The sequence below is a fragment of the Capra hircus genome, chromosome 16, assembly GCF_001704415.2.
Source record: "Capra hircus breed San Clemente chromosome 16, ASM170441v1, whole genome shotgun sequence".
NCBI lineage: Eukaryota > Metazoa > Chordata > Mammalia > Artiodactyla > Bovidae > Capra > Capra hircus.
This window is the reverse complement of record NC_030823.1, coordinates 22,700,444-22,720,759: the sequence shown is the minus strand read 5'-3', so window position 1 is coordinate 22,720,759 and position 20,316 is coordinate 22,700,444. Positions and strand designations below refer to the sequence as shown.

At 47.5% G+C, this 20,316-nt stretch overlaps 1 protein-coding gene across 2 annotated transcripts; it reads right to left on the bottom strand.

The window, feature by feature from the left end:
- On the bottom strand, positions 1,357–20,091 carry C16H1orf115 (chromosome 16 C1orf115 homolog). 2 transcript variants are annotated; one of them, XM_018060175.1, is made up of 3 exons: positions 19,646–20,091; positions 2,810–2,902; positions 1,357–1,637 (listed from the first exon to the last, which is right to left on the bottom strand). In XM_018060175.1, the coding sequence occupies exons 1-3, from the start codon at positions 19,940–19,942 to the stop codon at positions 1,602–1,604; spliced, it is 426 nt and encodes a 141-aa protein (XP_017915664.1). In that variant the 5' UTR covers positions 19,943–20,091; the 3' UTR covers positions 1,357–1,601. The 2 variants fall into 2 exon arrangements, with proteins under 2 accessions (XP_017915664.1, XP_017915665.1); XM_018060176.1 differs by lacking the exons at positions 1,357–1,637; positions 2,810–2,902 and adding an exon at positions 7,917–10,380 and having other exon boundaries at positions 19,646–20,076.

Here is a 20,316-nt window from a genome sequence, read left to right as displayed (position 1 = left end):
CTCCAGTGGAGCAGTCCCAGCACCTAGCATGGTGCCGGCTGCTGACTAGAAACTGACACTCGCCATCTGCTTGTGCAAGGATGAAGTCAACAGCCCCTGTAGTCGCTGACCTTCAACACTCCCCCCGAAAGGAGTTCAGGGCAGAGATCAGGAATGAAGCAAGATGCGCTCTTGGAAAAATGGGCAGAACAGACTCTCAGATAATTAGATATACTCAGGAGAAGATTTTATGAACCCAAATTCTTGCATCTTGTCCCATCTAGAAAAGCACAAAAGACATCTGCTCCAGGTGACTAGCAGCAACCTGCCAAAATGTGAGCTTGCCTGCATCTTCCTTCATCAAAATCACATATATACTGACCTCCCCCATCTCCTTGGAGCAGTTCCCAGAGCCATCTGAGAGGCTATCTTCTGGGTTAGAGTCCTCATTCTGCCCCCAGTAAAACTTAACTCACAGGTCTCATGTATTTTCTTTTTTTCAGTCAACACAGAACACAGCAAACACTCGAAATGTATTTGTAGTAAAGATGTGATATCCACATACAATGGACTATTCATTCAGCCATGAGAAAGAAGGAAATCCTGCTATTTGTGACAACACGACGGACCTTGAGAATCTCATGCTGAGTGAACTAAGTCAGACAGAGAAAAACAGATACTGTGTGATCTCACTTACATGTGGAATCTAAAAAAAAAGCTAACCTTGTAAAACCAGAAAGCAAAATGGTGATTTCCAGGGCCCGGGGGCAAAAGAATGAGAGCGATGTTGTTTAAGGGCCTATGTGCTTAGTGGCACAGTCATGTCCAGCTCTTTGTGACCACATGGACTGTAGCCCTGTGGGAGGGAAAGAAAAAAATCCATGAGATTTTTCCAGGCAAGAATACTGGAGTGGGTTGCCATTTCCTTCTCCAGGGGATCTTCCTGACCCAGGGATTGAACCTGCATCTCCTGTGTCTCCTGCATTGGCAGGAGGATTCTTTACCACTAGCACCACCTGTTTAGAGGCACAGACTTGCCACTAGTAGATATCTAAGTCCTGGAGACCTAATGCACAGTCTAGTGAATATAGACAACATCATTGTACTGTTAAAAAATATATATATATTGTACTGTAATGATCCAACTTAGAGACTAGGTCTTAATTGCTCCCACCACATGCACACACACACACACACACATACACACACACACACACAGATAATTATGTGACAGGTGACAGAGACGCTAACTACGGCTACAATGGCAATCATAGTCCAGTATATAAATGTATCACACCAACATAGTGTATACCATAAATTTACACAATACATCAGGTATATTTCAATCAAAAATATGTTTTGAACAAATGAATGAACATAAGCAAAGAGACTCCTTGGGTGATTTAACGAAAGTGTGTATTTGCCTCCCCGGTCCTCACAGTTTATAATACCTAGCTAGTAGTTCCCCTGCAGCTATATGGTGGGAGGGAAGAGTCTCCAACCCTCCCACATCCTCCTGAGCTTTCCCACTGGTGTTCAGGCTGCCTGTTTGTCTTCTGAACACTCTGTGCCCCAGAGGATTGTCAGGACTTCTGGATCCGCACGTTACAGATGAGGCCAGTCTAGGTGTTTGGAAACAAGGCCACTGGCAAATAAAACTGAAAAAAAAAAAACATTCAGGGTGAAAGTTCAGAGTCCTTCCTCATGGCTGGAAGAGACTAGAAGCTGTAAACAGACCTTTCCTGTCCTTTCCGTTCTCTGCAGCCGGTGATCCTGTCCCTCCTACCACTCTTGCACTCACACCCCCAGCCCAGCCCAGCTCTCCTGCAGTCTGGGTTTGTTTTCCAGCAAAGGGTTAGTTGGGGCTCTCATGTGATCTGGAGGACCCTGGAAGCCACTCAGAGCAGAAAAGGATGTGTTTCGGGGTAATAGAGAAAAACACTAACGGCAAATGGGGTGGCAGGCTGTCTCCCCTTCCCCACCCCTCCATGCTGCCGGATTCCTCCATTGCAGTTTTCCCCCACACCTCCTCCATCTCTCAGGCCTTCTTTTCCTTCCCTCCCACAGGTCAGGACACATGGAGAGGAGCTTGCCCAGGGTCACAGGGCTGGAGGATGCCAGCACTATTCCTGTCCTACAGGGTGGCTTCCTGCTACCCTTGGGGCTTTGGCACGTGGCCCAGGGACCCAGGGACAAACAAGGGAGGACTGCTCCATGGAAGCATAGTTACCAGTCAATGAGAATAGTAGCTGTGGCTGCAGAAATCATGCCAAGCATGATTTGAGTTTGGCAAAATAAATTCAACCACACTGATTCGGGGTCACAGATCCCTTCTGCTGTCCAGCCCCTTGTCCCCACTCTGTGCCTTGACCATGGCAAAGTGGCAACCTAGCAAGCACAGCATCTCAAGAATCCAGAGTATGATGGGAGGGTAAGCACCTCGATGTGTTTTAAAATATATTTTTAAATATTTTTAATTTCAATATTTTAAATTTTTAATAAGATTAATTTTATTAATTAAATTAAAATTTATTAATTAAATTAAGTTGTATTAATTTATTAATTAAATTAAATTTTATTAAATTTAATATAATTTTTAAATATATTTTAAAAATATTTGTTTATTAATTTGGCTGTGCTGGGTCTTAGTCGTGGCATGCAGGATCTTTAGCTGCAGCATGGGAACTCTTTCATTACACCATGTGGGATATAGTTCCCTGACCAGAAATCGAACCTGAGCCTCCTGCATTGGAAGCTCAGAGTCTTAGCCACTGAACCACCAGGGAAAGTCTCCCTCATAATTATTTTTTTTGGAGGGTTTTTTAACTACCTGGATCCATAATGTCAGAAGCAGGAGCGCACGTTGGATGTAATTCCATTTAAAGCATCGCTCTTCCTCATGGTTGCTGGTGGTAACAGGAGCCTGAGAGGAAAGGAAACGAGAAGCCACTGAAACTGGCCAAAAAGGGAAGCTGCGGGTCCTGGTTTCAGGCTTCCTGGCCACAGCATCAGAGCAGAATTCCTTACCTTCTCTGAGCTTCAGTTTCATTATCCATAAAACTCAGATAATAATAATAGCTATCATGTTGATTTTGTTAATGAGAAGGAGATAAAATGGGTAATTAAATGGATGTCATGAAACCATGGGCTTCCCGGGTGACTCAGTGGTAAAGAATCCACCTGCCAATGCAGGAGGCGCATTTTCAATCCCTGGGTTGGGAAGGTCCCCTGGAGGAGGAAATGGCAGCCCACTTCAGTATTCTTGCCTGGAGAATCCCCATGGACAGAGGAGCCTGGCGGGCTACAGTCCTTGGAGTCACAGAGTTGGACATGAATTGGTGGCTAAACAACAATAACATGAAGCCACCCAGCACAATGCCTTATTGACTGAAAGAAAAATGCAAATAGCAGAAGCTGTGAGTTAAGTTTTATTCATGAATCTTACTGAGGACTATAGCCCAGGAGACAGCTTCTCAGCAAGCTCTGAGGAACTGCTCTGAAGAGGTGTATGGTCGGGCCACTCAAGAGAGCTGTTCTCATGCTCCCTGTACATCCCCACCCACCCCCACCTTCTGCTGGACCAGTGCCTGCTTCACCTACAGCCTACTCATGTGACTGAGCTTCCTACATACTTGTCTCAGGCCTCAGCTAAAGATTGTTCCCAACAGCTTATGAAAGGGGCAGTGAAGGGCATACCGCCTTGCAAATTTCCCTGGTAACCATTGTGCCAACCTGACCTAACTCCCCCTGTAACTGCTAACCTCCTTCTGCCCATGGGAGCAAAGCGTGTCACCGCAGGACCTTGCTTCAGACATTCCCCTAGCCTTCAAACCATTGATATCTCTGTCACTGACTCCAGGCTCAGTCTTTGATCTCAGGACAGCCCACCAAGAGGTAAGGGAGGAGCCAGGAGAATTATACTGGGTCTCTTTGCTATCTGGAGTGATCCCATACCATAAGTGAGCTAACCACCTGAAGATAAAGTATAAACCTTAGAACTCCTCATTCTCCTGTTGCTATTTATGCACATAATTAAAATTCCAAGTTAAAAGATGAAAATGTATGCTCTTTTCTTTTTGCTGGGGAAAACATGCAATCAAGCATAAAAATATGATTGATAATCACAAAGATCAGACGTTTCAAGTTAATGATTTTAGTGCTTTTCTATGCATGAGAAGGTCTGTCTAGTCAAGGCTATGGTTTTTCCTGTGGTCATGTATGGATGTGAGAGTTGGACTCTGAAGAAAGCTGAGCACCGAAGAATTGATGCTTTTGAACTGTGGTGTTGGAGAAGACTCTTGAGAGTCCCTTGGACTGCAAGGAGATCCAACCAGTCCATTCTGAAGGAGATCAGTCCTGGGATTCCTTTGGAAGGAATGATACTAAAGCTGAAACTCCAGTACTTTGGCCACCTCATGCGAAGAGTTGACTCATTGGAAAAGACTCTGATGCTGGAAGGGATTGGGGGCAGGAGGAGAAGGGGACGACAGAGGGTGAGATGGCTGGATGGCATCACTGACTCGATGGACGTGAGTCTGAGTGAACTCCGGGAGTTGGTGATGGACAGGGAGGCCTGGCATGCTGCGAGTCATGGGATCGCAAGGAGTCGGACACGACTGAGCGACTGAACTGAACTGATGCATGAGAAGATGGGAGAATCTTAGGTCACTGAAATTTTTCCTTAGATATGCATGTTAACTGTTGAGCCAGTATATCCAAAGCACAGGTTGCTTCCTGCTTTTCTCCATCATGAACTCCCCTCGGGGCAGTGCACTATAGTTGGGCATCTGCAGTGGTCGATGGCTTGACCCTTGCAGAACTTGAATGACAGGTGACATTTTTTTCTTTACAGCCTAGTATCTAGTAGATGTTTTTGCTGCATCTTGGTTCCCCTCTCTGATCCTGCTGACAACAAAGCCATGACCGGGGGAGTAGGTAGCATGGAGTCCAACCACAGGAGCAGCTCATTGATTCACTGAAATGAAAATGAAAGAGAAATTCAAGTCTGATTTTGTTTGGAAAAACGATGGTGATGACAAAAAATGCATAAATCATCTATGCCCTTTTCAACTCCAAAGACCTCAAAATACACAAACCATCGCCCACAATATAAAATGTCTTTGCTTCCTAGCTCCTTTCCTGTGGGCGTGATAATCCCTAACTTGTGCGTGCTTGCTCAGTTGCTAGGTCATGCCTGACTCTTTTGTGACTCCATGGACTGTAGCCCGCCTGGTTCCTCTGTTTATGGAATTTTTGAGGCAAGAATACTGCAGCAGGTTGCCATTTCCTACTCCAGGGGATCTTCTCAACTGGGGATCAAACCCACATCTCCTGTGTCTCCTGCATTGACAGGCAAATTCTTTACCACTGAGCCACATGGGAAGCCAAATACCTAACTCAAGACTCTTTAAATGATTAATGAAGTTGAACAAGTAAAGGGTTTTTCTGATGGATAGGTCTCCCTGGGGAAAGGAGGGAAGGAAAAGAAAGGTTATATCAGCACTTTCTACTTCTGCAGCAATTCTAAATATCTTCCATACAAACACAAACAAAAACAATACAAGTCATCTCCCTTCACTCTCAATGAGGAAAGCTAGTCTGCATGGAAGCGATTCACTCTGGAATTACAGGGCAAGCAAGGGAAGAAAGCATGCCCTCTCAGCTCTTTGTCTGTCTGTTAGCACATTTGCCCTGATTCTTCTGTCTGCTTTGAACCAGATACATTTATTTAGAGCCTTGTCAACAGATGCTGCAAGAGGAATCACCTGAGAAACACCTTTAAAAAAAGCAAAGCCAGTGCTGGAAGGTGGTGGGTTCTGGTCCAAAAGTCTGTCTCTAGATGGAACCGCAGGGTGCAGGGCACCAGGCACCCCTGGGGAGTTGGGCAGGCAAGCCTATGCCTTTGCCTCCATTCTTCTTCCCTCTGCCTCCGCTCCTATGTGGCTTGTGCACCCAATGGGTTCCAGCAGTGCCCACTTTAGAAAATCTGAAGAGACTTTCTTTCTCTTTGGCTATGATGGAGTGGCTTGGCTTGAAACAACTTTGCCTCTTAAAAACAATATCCCATGTATTATTTTTTTTGTAGTTTGTTTTTATTTTTTAAATTTATTTTTAATTAGAGGATAATTGATGTAGAATATTGTCTTGCTTACCGCAGTGTGAATCAGCCATAATATACAATGTCCCTTACCTCTTGAACCTCCCCCCCACCACCTCCCACCCCATCCCACCCCTCTAAGTTGTCACAGAACACTGGACTGAGCTCCCTATGTTATACAGCAACCTCCCATTAGCTATCTGTTTTACTTGTGATAATGTATATGTTTCAATGCTATGCTCTCAATTCGATCCACCCTTTCCTTCCCCTGCTGTGTCCAAAGTCCGTTCTCTATGTCTAAGTCTCTATTCCTGCCCAGTAAATAGGTTCATCAGCACCATTTTTCCAGATTCCATATATAAGCGTTAATATACAAAATTTGTTTTTCTCTTTCTGACTTACTTTACTCTGTATAACAGGCTCTAGGTTCATCCAACTCATTAGAACTAACTCAAATGTGTTCCTTTTTATGTCCAAATAATATTCCATTGTATATATGTACCACAACTTTATCTGTTCATCTGTTGATGGACATCTAGGTTGGTTTCATGTCCTAGCTATTGTAAATAGGACTAGTACAAACATTGGGGTACACACATCTTTTCCAATTATGATTTTCTCAGGCTATATGCCCAGTAGTGGGATTGTTGGGCCATGCATTATTAATTTTTCCCCATTTCCACTCTGAGTGGTCAGGGAGTTTGAGCTTTTCTTATTCAGGAACCATCTAGGCTTTTGGAAAAATCACAGAGCCTCTCAGATGCAGCCTATACAAGGATGCTGAGGGCATTTGTTTTAACTCTGTGTATAATTTGTATTGGGCTTCCCCAGTGTCTCAGCTATAAAGAATCCACCTGCAATGCAGGAGCTGCAGGAGACACTGGTTTGAATCCCTGGGTCGGAAAGATCCCCTGGAGGAGGGCATGGCATTATAAAATAAACTTACAGGAACGCCTATAACCGTTTCACAACATTTTGGGGGATGATGGCATCACAAAGTTAAATTCAGTTCATCTCTGCTCTTGCAGAAGGATGGGGGAGGCATGACAGGTGCAAAACCTGTCACAGCAGCTGCCTGAATCTAAAATTGCATTGATGGCTTCCCAGCCCCACAACCACTTTCTGCTGAGGGCACTGCATGCCCAGGAGGAATACTGGTGAATGCACGGGGAGGTGTGAGTTCAAGTCCTGCTTCAGGGTGCTTCTTGGTCAGACACCAGTTGGAGCTTCTCCGACAAAGCACAGGTGCTGGGCAGGGGGCCAGTATGGGTGATTCCAAGGCAACGGAGGACCTCAGGGATCTGGCTTCTGCTTTGTAATGAGCCTCAGGGTGGGTTGACATGCGTGGCCCCTACCCTGCCTGGATGGTCCGTCAGCTCATCCGGATGCTCCAGCAGGGCTGAGTGAGTGCATGCTTCATGGGCTCGTCAAGCACTGACACCTGGGTGACCCCAGGTCCCGTCTTGGAGTACACTGGCCCATGCAACCTGCAGCTGTCCCTGGCACCAGCATCTCCCAGTTCAGGCAGATCAATGACTACTTCAAAATCTTCTAGACTGTGGTAGAAAATGCAGATTCCTGGCCCCACTCTAGACTCTCTAAATCCAAATTGGAGGTTCTGGAAATATTCATTTTTAACCAATGCATGAGCTGAGGCTCCTACATAGACACCTCTTCTACTGAGCTTCTGGAGAACTCACCACCCCCACCTTCTGTCCAGGGAGTCAGAGTCCCTACCCCTTCCCTTGGTCTTGGGGAGAAGCCTTGGGCTCCTGCTGGGGGCCCCAGGGAGGTGTCCCTCACTCTCTGGGGTGGAGGAGTAAAACTTCACACACAGAAACATTAGACAAATCAGGTCTTTTATTTACAGACTATGATGAGAAAAGCATACAAAAGAAGCCTCTTGGTCAATCATGTAAAGGGAAAGCTCTAAAATTCAATTTTTAGTAGAGTGTGGATGCTGATATTAAACAAACAAACAAAATTGAAGAGAAAGAAAAGGCAGAAAGGTAAGCTGCAGCATGGGTACCCTGTCTCGGAGGAAATGACAACTCAGCTGAGTGACTGTTTAGAATGGTTCATCTTCTGTGCACAGACCTTCACAGGGATGGTTCTGGGAAGTTTCGACTTTTGAAATTTCTGGGTTAATTCTTAACCAGAATTCCAAAACGTCGGGGCCAAATGTGTTTGCCCTTGCAGTGTCTCTAACTTGGGGCTGGGGTGGGAGGCTCGCCCTTGGATGGGCCTTGGCCGCTCTTGTCCCTCCCAGGTCACATCCGAGAAACTCAACAGGGTTCTCTGGGTCAAGTCAGCAGCGCTGGGCCAACAGGAAGGCGTGCTCCCAACCCACGCAGGCTCCTTCCCCCATCTGCCTTTCCTGTGACTTTCTTTTCCACTAAATGAAGCTCTGCTTTACTTTTCACTGATGTCTCCTTTTCCCCGACTCCCAGTGTGGCCGGGCATGCTATAATTATCTTACATGTGTGAAAATGTGCCAGTTGGTGCTAACACAGGGCCATTTCTATTCTCTTTTCCTCACAAATAAGAATGATGCAGGAATTAGGTCCCAGCTCACCTTCAGTGATGAGCCTCCAGGATATGAAGCAGAACCTAGCTTTACAGCTACAACACTCTCCCTTCCACTCATTCCTCTTTCTGTCCATCTGTCTGTCTGTCTTTCAACCTTCTCCACTTCCTAGCTAGGTTTGACGGGTGAAGCGTGAGCAACTGAGCCTTCATTCCCCAGTTAAACTTCACGGGGAAACAAGTAGGTGTCGTCACCGAGCCTGCAGACTGGTTCATAATAACTATTTCGAACTGGGAAGTATTATTCTGGAAACCAGGTCAGAACAGGGGCGTGTTGTAGGGGTTGACAGTGGGCACTTCCCTATCCTATGACTCAGTGGCAATCCACAGCTCATCCTCCAGGCCGAGGACTCTCACCCACCCCAACTTTTTGAACCCAGCTGAGATGATGTCAAATTGGGCAGCACAGGAGAGGAAAGGCTACTCCAAGGGAAGCCAATGTGAGCTCATGGGCCTCAGAGGGTCTGGAAGCATCAGCGTGGCACCGCTGACCACCTAGCCTCCCCTCGCCCACATCCAGAGCCTAAGACTTTCCAACACTGATAACCCAGGGCTGGTCCCCGTGCTTCCACTTCTCTCATCCAGCACCCTTCTTCTGCTTCCTTCATACCTTCTCCTACTTTCTGGTTCCTTTTCTAAATCATACACTTTCCTTTCTAGGTGTTTCTCTCTCAAGACAGAGCACCCGCTGTTGGTTTGACGCCAAGGATGACGGGGCTGATGGTACCTGATAGCTGGGTCAGGAAGCCCCCGACCTCAGCTGGCTATCTGCCTGCAGGTGGGGTCTGGCCAGCCCCACGTGTGGCCAAGCTGGAATGGGCTGGACCGGGCCCAGCAGCGCTTAGGAGCCCTCCCTCCCTCAAACAACCTGCACTTGAACTTGCTGATCCTCCTTCCCCCATCACCACCTGCACATTCATGTCAGAGAGAGTGAAAGTGACAAGCCTTCATCTACTTGAAACAGTCGTGACACAGTGTCAACATGGTTTTCAAAGCACCGGCGCCTTCAAAGAGATTTTTCTTTCCTCCTTCTTCTCAAGCCTGAAATTAAACTTTTAGTGGTAAAGGAGTGCAGAAAGGAGATGGGGGGATGACTTTAGGAACAAACAGTTCCTTGGGTGCCCTCAGAACTGAGGCAGTCACGGGCTGGGAGCTCTGTCAGCCTGAGAACTTTCCAGAATCGAGCAAATTGGCTCACTCCAAATCAAAATCCCCCACCTCCCACCCTATCCCTAATCACCACTCCGCTGCCCCCCCCCCCCCCAGAGCACTGGCTCTTGCCAAGTGTTTGCCTCTCAGCCACCCCCTGCCATCTTTCATGGGGAGCTCTGGTTTTAGCAAACTCTTGCTAATCCCAAACCTGACCTCAGCCTAATTCTCTGCAGGATTGCCCACCAGGGCCACCTGTGTCCAAGAGGTGTGGAAGCTCAGCAGATGGATGAGGATGACTCATCCATGACATTCGTCCAATTCAACCAAGACAGTTTTTTCTCTTCCGAGTATTTTGTGGGTTCAAGTCTGAAATGCTCCTGGGTTCACACTGTTCCCAGAACAGAGGCTTCCGATTATTTTTGCGGGGTCCGCCCAGGCAGCTCCCACTAGCGGACGAACGACACCACGCTGGTGGCCACGCCGAACGGGGCGGAATAGGCGGCAGCGAATCCCTGCAGGCCGACCACGATGTAGCGGCATCCTTTGGTGATAACCTTTCCAACGTTCTAGTTTTTAGGAACAGAGGAGAAAAGCAAAGGGTTAGATGCGGCAACTTTGTGATCTTTCGTGCACAACTGTGCCATACATACAGAGTCATTTCGCCTCACTTTCCCAGGGCAAACAAGCAAGTCAGCAATTTCCCACCTCTCTGGCACCCCACATGGAACCCCATCAGAAGAACACATGGGGGACCAGAACAGACCTCAGCACCTTGACAAGGGCTTTCCAGCCCCACAAGTTTCCAGGTAATTCAAAGATCTTCTTGGAGACAACCGTGAAGCTGCTAGTTCTAAAACCAAACCAGGGGACTTCCCTAGTGGTCCAGCGGCAGAGACTCCATGCTCCCAGTGCTGGAGGCCTGGGTTCAATCCCTGGTCAGGGAACTAGATCTCACATGTCACGACTAAGACCTGGCACAGCCAAATACATATTTTTAACAATTTAAAACAAACCAACAGTGTTGTATTATTTGAAACAAAGCCCACTCTCCTCTGCTCAAGCGAAGTTACTGGATCGGAGGAGGGCTGGGTCAAGTTTTCCTTCACTCACCTGAGCTGAAAGCCCACCCCGTCCTCCCTCTAAGCCCAGGACACACCCGCTCTGATCCACATTTTGTGTCTCTAAAGTCTCCCACAGCTCTGCCATTGTTGCGCCCATGGTTTGGGGTTCCTGATACAATTCTACACTCCTTAATGGTAAGGGCTGGGCCTTACTTTCTTGGTATCCATTCTTCCTCCTCCTTGTCTTTAAGGCTTGGTGCCAGTCAGAGGGTATCCAAGGGATTCAAGTGCAGTCACAACAGAGGAATGAAGGCCACCACCACCAGCTAATACTGGCCGTGCTGTTGCCCCTCCCCTTTCTCTCCCCAGCCCCAACTTCTGTCTCCATGACGACGGCACTCGTGGAGGTGACCTGGACGTCATCATACATCTTGTCTGTCCATCCTCAATGCTTCCAGCTCCAATGACCACTTAAAATCCCTGATCACAATTGCAAGCCTCCCTCTGACACCAGCACTGCCTGCCCAGCCTGGTCCGTTGGTCCAGGAGGCCGACTGTCCTTCTCTCCCAGATAGGATTTCTTACCTCTTCCCTTCTCCACAAGCCCCCAGCGCACACGAACACACACTGTATCCATATCCTCATTAGATGAGGAGGTCAGAAGTCACTGGGGAGCCCAGTCACGCTCTGCCACTGTCTACACCCGCCCTGACCTCTCCTCCCACCTAGCCATGTCCCAGTGGGAAAAGGTACCCCTACGGCCATTCCCTGGACACTTGCTGCTGTTACCCTCTTCCCCTTGCCCTCAGCTTTCCCTTCTCCAACATCATCACCCTCTTCCTCCCCATTGGGTCACCCCGCTTAGCTTACACATATGCTCAGCTGTCCCTTTGATTCCGCAGCCTTCTCTAGGCCCTGCCCGCGTCACGCCAAGCCAATGGAAAGAGTCATCTGCACACACTGCCTCTACTCCCCCCTCCTTACTCCTTCGTCCTCTACTCTGACCCATCCAGGACGGACTGGCCGTGGCCATCCGCCACTGCCGTGTTGCCTGAGCCAATGAGCACTTTTCTGTCTTCCCCCTGACTCTCAGCCGCTTTGGATACTTCATCAAACAGTCATTTTGACTTCTCCCTTACCTCACACGAAGCCCTTCTTCAGCTTTCTTTTCTATTTTTTTAACATTTTAAAAATTGAAGTATAGTTAATTTACAGTGTTTTAGATATACAGCAAAGTGGTTCAGTTCTCTATATAAATATATCTATATATGTATGTGCTGTGCTTAGTCACTCAGTTGTGTCCAACTCTTGGCGACCCCATGGACTGTAGCCTGCCAGGTTCCTCTGTCCATGGGGAGTCTCCAGGCAATTTATATATATATATGACAGGATCATTTGCTGTATGTCTGAAACATTGTAAAAAGGATATATTATATATCTATCTATATAGATAGATATAGACTTTTTCAGATGTTTTTCCATTATAGGTCATTATAAGATATTGAATATGGTTCCCTGTGTTATAGGGTAGGTTCTTCTTGTTTATCTAGTTTATGTACAGTAGTGTATATGCTAACTCAAAATTTCTAACTTATCCCTCCTCCCCCTCTGGTAACCATAAGCTTGTTTTCTATGCCTGTGAGTTCATTTCTGTTTTGTAAATAAGTGCGTTTGTTATCTCTCTCTCTTTTTTTTTGTTTCCACATATGAAAGTGAAAGTCGCTCAATCGTGTCCGACTCTTTGTGACCCCACGGACTACACAGTCCATGGAATTCCCCAGGCCAGAATACTGAAGTTGGTAGCCTTTCCCTTCTCCAGGGGATCTTCCCAACCCAGGGATCGAACCCAGGTCTCCCGCATTGCAGGCGGGTTCTTTATCAGCAGAGCCACGAGGGAAGCCCCACACGTAAGTGGCATCATGTGATACTCGACTCTGACTTACTCCACTCAGTATGGTGATCTCTAGGCCCACACATGTTGCTGCAAATGGCATTATTTTGTTCTATTTTTTAATGGCCCTCCTCAGGTTTCTTCACTGGATTATTCCTTCAATCAAACTTAAAAATGTTATTCTTCAGTACCGTTCCTTATTTTTTATTTTAAAACATGTTTTGGCCTAGAATTTCTCCACAGGTGATGTCACCCATCTCCAGTGACTTTGAGTATTTCCTGTATGCTGATAAATTCCAAATTTATATCTTTCAAATATTTACCTCTCTATTTGAGGTCTCTCCTTTTTGAGAACTCATGATTCCTCTAGCAAACACTCTTCCTTGCTGCAACAAATAGACAAATCTAACTTCGATTGGCTACTCGTATGTTCCTAGAGGCCTCTGGTTATTAGGCTTCAACAAGAAGGAAGCACCAAGGAGTTAAGTCTACTTGTAATTATACAGCTGGTAAGAGGCAGAGTTGAACTTCAGTCCTAAAGATATCTCATCTCAGGGTCTGTGTCCTTCACCCCCACATATACTTCCCTTCTTTCATGAAGGCAGATGTAACCTTGCAGTTGCTTGCAGCCTGGGCATAAAGTCTACCCCCGTCACTTACTTAACTTTCCTTGGCCTCAGTGTCTTCACCTATATAATGAGAATATTTGGTAACCACCTCACTGGGTAAAGAGGATTAAATGGGTTTGTGCAAGGAAAGTACTTAGAACAGTTGTTTAGTTGCTAAGTTGTGTCTGACTCTTTTGAGACCCCCATGGACTGCAGCCCGCCAGGCTTCTCTGTTCCTGCAATTTCCCAGACAAGAATACTGGAGTGGGTAGCCATTTCCTTCTCCAGGAGGGACTGAACCCTTGTCTCTTGCATTGGCAGGCGGGTTCTTCACGAGCGAAGCCCACTAGAACAGTGCCTGGCACCAAATCCAGCAGTACAAATGCCCCCAAAGATCAGTTAGCTTTATTGGAAAATAACCTCTGCTGCTTTTTACTTATAGTAGTTTAGGTTTGTGGTAGTAATTTTAAAATCTAAGATATTTTGTTGTCTGTTCAGGGAAGTTTCTTAAGACTGTACTTTCCTATGATTTCTGGCTTATCTTGGCTTTCATCGGCCTCGGGATAACAGAATGAGGTCCTGCTCAATACAGTATGCCCAGTACCCAGAAAGGGCCTGGGTGTTTCCTTTGGTTGCTCTCTGGCCAAAGGAGGAGTTCTGGGAGATGAAGGTAATTCTGATGGCTTTTTTAGACACTGATTCCTGGGACACTGTGTCATCAACTTCTCAATGGGACATTAGGGTGTATGTCCAGGGTAGGGAGGTGATGCTACTAAAAGATACATCTCTATAAATGTGTGATAAGATTCAGTGGGAGAATTTTACTTACCTGTTTGAAATAACCACAAAAATTGTCCTCTAACAGTCCAGAGCACCCTTTATAAGCAAAGCCCCTAGAATCATGGATGGCCTTCATTAAACTTGACATTATGGGTATTTGTACATCCACTTCCTTCTGCCTGCTATTTTTAAAAAACTGCATGTCACTTCATCTTGGCCAATGAGAAAAAGATGTTACTAAAATAGCTCATTAGCTAGAACATAGTCAAAACATAGAACTTAAGAAATGTGATGCAAAGAAATGCAAACTATTACCATCGACCAATTCAGTGTCACTGGAGGGAGCAGATTTTGCAATCTTTGATCTGAGTAGAGCTTTTTCAAACCAAATGATCTCTCAGAAGGGCAGAGGGGCCTGGGGGATCATAGGACAGTGTGGAGGGTTGGATAATACCTTCTTCCAAGAGCCCTAATCCCCAGAATCTGTGTATAGGCCACCTCATTTGGCAAAAGGGACTTTGCAGACATCAGTTAAAGAAGGATCTTGAATTGGAGGGACTACCATGGATTATGGATTATCTAGGGGAGCCTGATCATTATAAGGATTCCTATATCTTTATTCATATAAGGATGCAAATAAGAAGAGCCAGTCTTATAAAAGTGATTCTGGAGGACTCAGAGAGAAGGCACTGCAGTGGCAGAAGCAGAAGGACAGAGAGAAAGAGACCTGCAGATGTTACGCCAGTGGCGGGGAGGGGGGCACCTCTAGAACCTGAAAAGAACAAAGAAACGGTTTCCCTTGGAGCCTCCTGAAGGAATCAGCCTGCCGACTGAAGCTCAGAAAGGCCGGTTTTGGACTTCTGGTCTCCAGAACTGTAGGAAAGCAAGTTTGTGTCGTCTTAAATCACTGTATTTGTGGTAATCTGTTACAGGGAATCTAATACAGGGAATGTGGCTTTTCTAGGGGTTCCCGGGCATTCAACTAATCCCCAAGGATGTCAGGGATTTCCTGCCACATCCAGTTTCTAAAAGGAAACCAGTTCTCAACAAAGGCCCTTTTCCCTGGAATATAAAATCCAGTCTTCACATCCCAGGCACAAAGCTGAGGTGGCTGGTCAGCTAAGTGTTAGTCACTCAGTCATATCCAACTCTTTGCAATCCCATGGACTGACTGTATGTAGCCCGTCAGGCTCCACTGTCCACGGGATTCTCCAGGCAAGAATACTGGCGTGGGTTGTCATTTCCGTCTCCAGGGAGCTGATTTTTTCCCCCTGAGATACAGCTCATTAAACAAAATCAGAAAAGAACCAGTCGTATGGGGCCTCTCGTCCATCTCTTAGAAAACAGCCAACAACAGTCATAGAACCGTCATCACATTCCAGGTACATTCCAAGACCTCTGCGTGGATGAACTCATTCACTCCTTACCACAGTCCATGCGACAGAGAGGAAACCAAGGCAGAAAGGAGAGCAGAGCCCAAGGTCACACAACCAGTAGGAGGCTGAGCACAGCTTGCACCTGGCAGTCCGGCTCCAGGGCCCATGTCCTAACCCTCTACTTAGATGTGCGGCCAATACCTTCTTGAGCTCAAGGTCATTCCACACCCTGTGTTTCACCTCTCCTAACTCCCTTCAAGCAGCCCGATTAACAAAATTTAGTAACTTTTTTAACGTACACCTCTCCCTGTGGCTCCCAGAGGTGCCTGGGAAAGATGACCTCCTATATGAATGCAGGTTTGGGGTTTGGTGCCCTTAACCCTCTCCTGCCTCCATCCTAACTGCTTCCGCACAGGCAGAGGCCAGGAGAGGGTCCTGACGCCCAGCTCGGCTTCTCTCAAGCTGTGCAGCCTTGAACAAAGAGCTTAACTTCCTGAAACTCCAGTTTCCTTCACTGCATAATGGGAGTCTGTGGGCTTTCCAAGGTCGTTAAGAAGAGTCAGAGCTTTGGCACATTGTGTGTGCAACGGAGCACCCAGCAGACTGTAAGAGCAAAGTACTTCCACCTCCTTCACTCAAAAAACAGGGACTTTCCCAGCAACCCAGGCTCCATCTGAATATTCTGTTACTTCAAAATCAACTGGGGCCCCTGACCACCAAGAGTCCCGGGCACCCAGCCGTCGGAGCCCAGAGATTCCTGCCAGACGCTGGACCCAAAACAGCCCTGGGGTGACCCTACTTGGGGACACGGGTTAGCAGAGGGTAGGGGGCCTATCCTAGGACAGTTCACAAAAGCCAAACACCTTTCTGTACATAGAAGCAGGGGGGCTTCCTTGGTGGTCCAGTGCTTAAGAATCTGCCTTGCAATGCAGGGGAAACTGATTCGATCCCTGGTCCAGGAACATAACACATGCTGCGGAGTAAATAAGCCAGTACACCACAACTACTGAAGCCCAACTGCCTTAGAGCCCATGCTCTGCAACAAGAGAAGTCACCGCAGTGAGGAGGCTTCAGATCATGACTAGAGAGCAGCTCCTTCTCGCCAAATCTAGAGAGAAGCTCGAGCACAGCAACAAAGACCCAACATAGCCAAAAATAAAGAATTTTCTTTTTCCAAAAAAGAGAAGCAGGAAAGCACCTGCATGATGGATCTGAGTGGCAAGAGATAGAAAGGAACTTTCTTTGCCCCTCCATGGAGTTATCTGCAGGTCAAGTTATCTTCTTACTCCCCTGACCCAAGTGAGATAAAATTTTGCCTGGTGACGAAAGCTGGGAATGTCACCTCCCTACATTTCTAGCTGAGCCTTGGCTAATGTCATGGATTTTCAACAGAGAGGGGTGGCTCATTTGCACCCTGGGAGTTGAAGGGCAGAAAGGGCACATCCACCTCTAACATGACAGCGTCCTCACCTGGCTTCCTGGTCTCCTGAAGCAGCGTGTGACATTGCAAAGCTGTCACTGCCTCGATTCTGCTGGCACTCTGCCCTGTACCTCATCCTTTTTCTATCTGGTGGAATTCTTTCTTGTTTGTTTCTTTTAGGTGAGGTGAAATTTACATAATGTAAAAATTAACCATTGTCAAGTGAACAACTCAGTAACATTGAGCACATTCACAACCGTATGCAACCACCACTTCTATCTACTTCTAAATATTTCCATCAACCCCAAAGGCAAACCCACACACATTCAGCAAGCAGTCGCTCTGCATTTCTCCTTCCCTCCAGTCCCTGGCAAGCAACCATCCACCTTCTGTCTCTCTTGATTTACCTATTCTGGATATTTTATATGAATGGAATCATATGCATGATATGTGACCCTGTATGTCTGGCTGCTTTCAACTAGCACCGTGTTTCATCCATGTTGTAGCATGTACCTGATTCCTTTTCATGGCTGAATAATATTCCACCACGTGTGTACTACATGTTGTTTACGCGCTTATCAATTGATGGACATTTGAGTTGTTGCCATTCTTTGGCTATTGTGATGCTGCTGTGAACATGTATACATATATATCTGTTTGAGTACCTATTTTCAGTTCTTTTTTGGGTATACACCTAGGAGTAGAATTACTGGAACTACTATTACATATGGTGCATGTGTGTGAGCATGAGAGCATACGTGCTCAGTTGTGTTCAACTCTTTGTAACTCCACGGGCTTGTAGCCGGCCAGCCTCCTCTGTCCATAGAATTTTCCAGGCAAGAACAGTGGAGCAGGTTGCCATTTCCTCCTCCAGGGGATCTTCCCAACCCAAGGATCGAACCCAAGTCTCCTTCATCTCTTGCGTTGGCAGGCGGATTCTTTAGCGCAGTGCCACCAATATATATACTCCTTTTTGGATTGTTTTTCATTATAGGTCATTACAAGATATTGACTATAGTTCCCTGTGCTATTTACAGTAGGTCCTTATTGTGTATTTATACACTGGCCATATATTAGTTCTGTGTTTAATTTTTTGAGGAAATGCTAAATTGTTTTTCACAGCAGCTGCCCCATTTTACGTTTCCACCAGCAACTCACAAGAATTCTAACTTTCCACATCCTCGCCAACACTTGCTATTTTCTGTTTTTTTTTTTCCCTAATAATAATCATGCTAGTGAATGTGAACCAGTACCTCATCATTAACCTGTGAAACCCTGACTCATCCTTCTGTGCCCAGTTTCCATGTCACCACTGATCTGAAAAACTTGACTTTACAACCTCGTTCCTGAAGATAAAATGCCCAGGCTCTTCCCATGTAGCTCCAGGGCAGTGACCCATATGCCAGCGTGTCCCCAGGAAGACTCCACTAGGGCATGACTACATCATACCCATTTTAGATCTCTAGTGCTCAGCGCAATGTCTGGCACATTGTTAGAACTCCCAAAGCATCTTCAGCTCAGCCAGCCTCTGAGCTGGGATTCACACATTTATCAGTTCACCAACTGAGGCAAACAATGACTTTTTTGGTGCTCATCTGGGTAAAAAAGGAAAAAGGATGATTCATCCTCGCATGACTCTAAGCCTGAAAGTCCCAATTTTATACTTTTTGCTAATATACATTTATTAATATACTTTACCACTGCCTACTTGTTTACTGGTCCCAGAGCTGCTGAAGCACCTTTAAAGAAGATGACAAAGCTCAGTTGCTAGGTGTGGAGACTGGTCAATTTCAGGTATGATAAGAGATTGCTGGAGGACACAGATAACTGGAGGGACAAAAATGAGGTGGAGCTCCTGCCCTTTGGCCGAGACAGAGTGAGCTCCTGTTGCCTTGTCCGGCTCCAGGGGCCTGAGGAAGCAGGAGCTTTAAGGGTTTGCAGGCAGAAGAACTTGGGAACTGCTTTGGGGCTTTGATCTCTGAGAAAGAAACTCCCATTGTATCCTATATTCTTATTCTCTCTCTGTCTTTCCCCCTCCCCATCCCCACCCCCAGGCAAGTGACAGTATGTTTGCAGAGAAACACACTGGGAGAAAAGTAGATTCAGTGAGTGAATACTTCGGGACTGTTGCGCTCCCAGGCCCTGGAAATCACCTTGAGAATATTTAGGGGAATAACGCCAACAATTCTCAGCTAGTGGGATGTCCTTGAGAGGATGTTGCTGGAAAACAGATAAACTGGGTTGTAACTCCCTGCTTTCCAACTGGGCCATCTTCTACAAGTCACCGAAACACGCTAATGCCTCAGTGTTCCCATCTGTAAAATAGGGACACTGATTCCTGTCCTCCCGACTACACAGGAGAGTGGGAAGACACCCCTAGGACCAGAACCACCTGGTAATCGACCCTTGGTAATGTTATTCACCCGCCAGCATGGGGGAAGCCGGGGAGCTGTGAGCAGGGAAACCTCTCGTTTAGTTACGATCCCTCTCCGCAGTCACTTTAGCCCCACCGCCCTGTTCAAGGAGCCGTTCCGGGGCTCCAGGAGAGAATGGCGGGGGGCGGGAGGGCGGTGGCGGGCGCGGGAGCAGGGCAGGGCAGCGAGGCTGAGAGCGTCAGGCTGTAGGGATCGGACTTCAGCTCTCTGGCAGACGTCGGATGCCCCACCCAGGGCACTGGTGGCGGTTGAAAGCCTACCTTGCCGTACTTCTTCAGCTTCTTCCGGTACCTCTTCTTGGGCTTTTCGCTTGGCACCTGCTCCTCCAGCGGCTCGTAGCGCTCTGGGAGGACGGCGAGGTGCACCCTCCGCGCGCCCCGGGACTCCGGGCGCCGGGCGCTCCCCTCGCTCTCCGCCGCCTCCGCCCCGCTCTCCAGATGCTCCAGGATAGCGGCTGCCTCCTCGTCCCCCTCCGTCCGCCCTCGCCCCCGGGCCAGGGGCCCGCAGCGCGGGAGGCTGCTCGCCGCCTTGCTTCGGAGCCTGGCTCCCACCGTCATGATGCTGCGGGCCCTTCGGCTGAGGTCGGGGCGTAAAGACACCAACCTTTGCTCCCAGCCCGCACCTCTAGCCGCGCCGCCCACCGCTGCCCAACGCGACCCGGCCCAGCCCAGCCCAGGCCAACCCGGACGGGGCGGGAGGACTTGGCGTCGCAGCGCCCCCTGGCCGTGGGGCCTGGGATGGCGGTGGCTCCACCGGGCCTGGCCTTCGGCTGGTCGGCCCCAGCGGCCAGGATCCCAGCCACTGGATGAGGAATAGCTCGAAAGGTCAATGGACAATTAACATGCAAAGCACGTTCAACCGCACTTACAACGAAAGAAGTGAACCCCAACTAGTGAGACTTCCTTTGCCCACGTGCAGACTGGCAGCGATG

Coding starts and splice junctions, on each gene's coding strand:
- C16H1orf115 (XM_018060175.1), bottom strand. CDS start 19,942: ATGACGGTGGGAGCCAGGCTCCGAAGCAAGGCGGCGAGCAGCCTCCCG. Junction 2,903..19,645: donor AGCTGAAGAAGTACGGCAAG/GTAGGCTTTCAA, acceptor CTTTCCTCTCAG/GCTCCTGTTACCACCAGCAA. Junction 1,638..2,809: donor TTCTGACATTATGGATCCAG/GTAGTTAAAAAA, acceptor TTTTTTTTTCAG/TTTTATTTGCCAGTGGCCTT.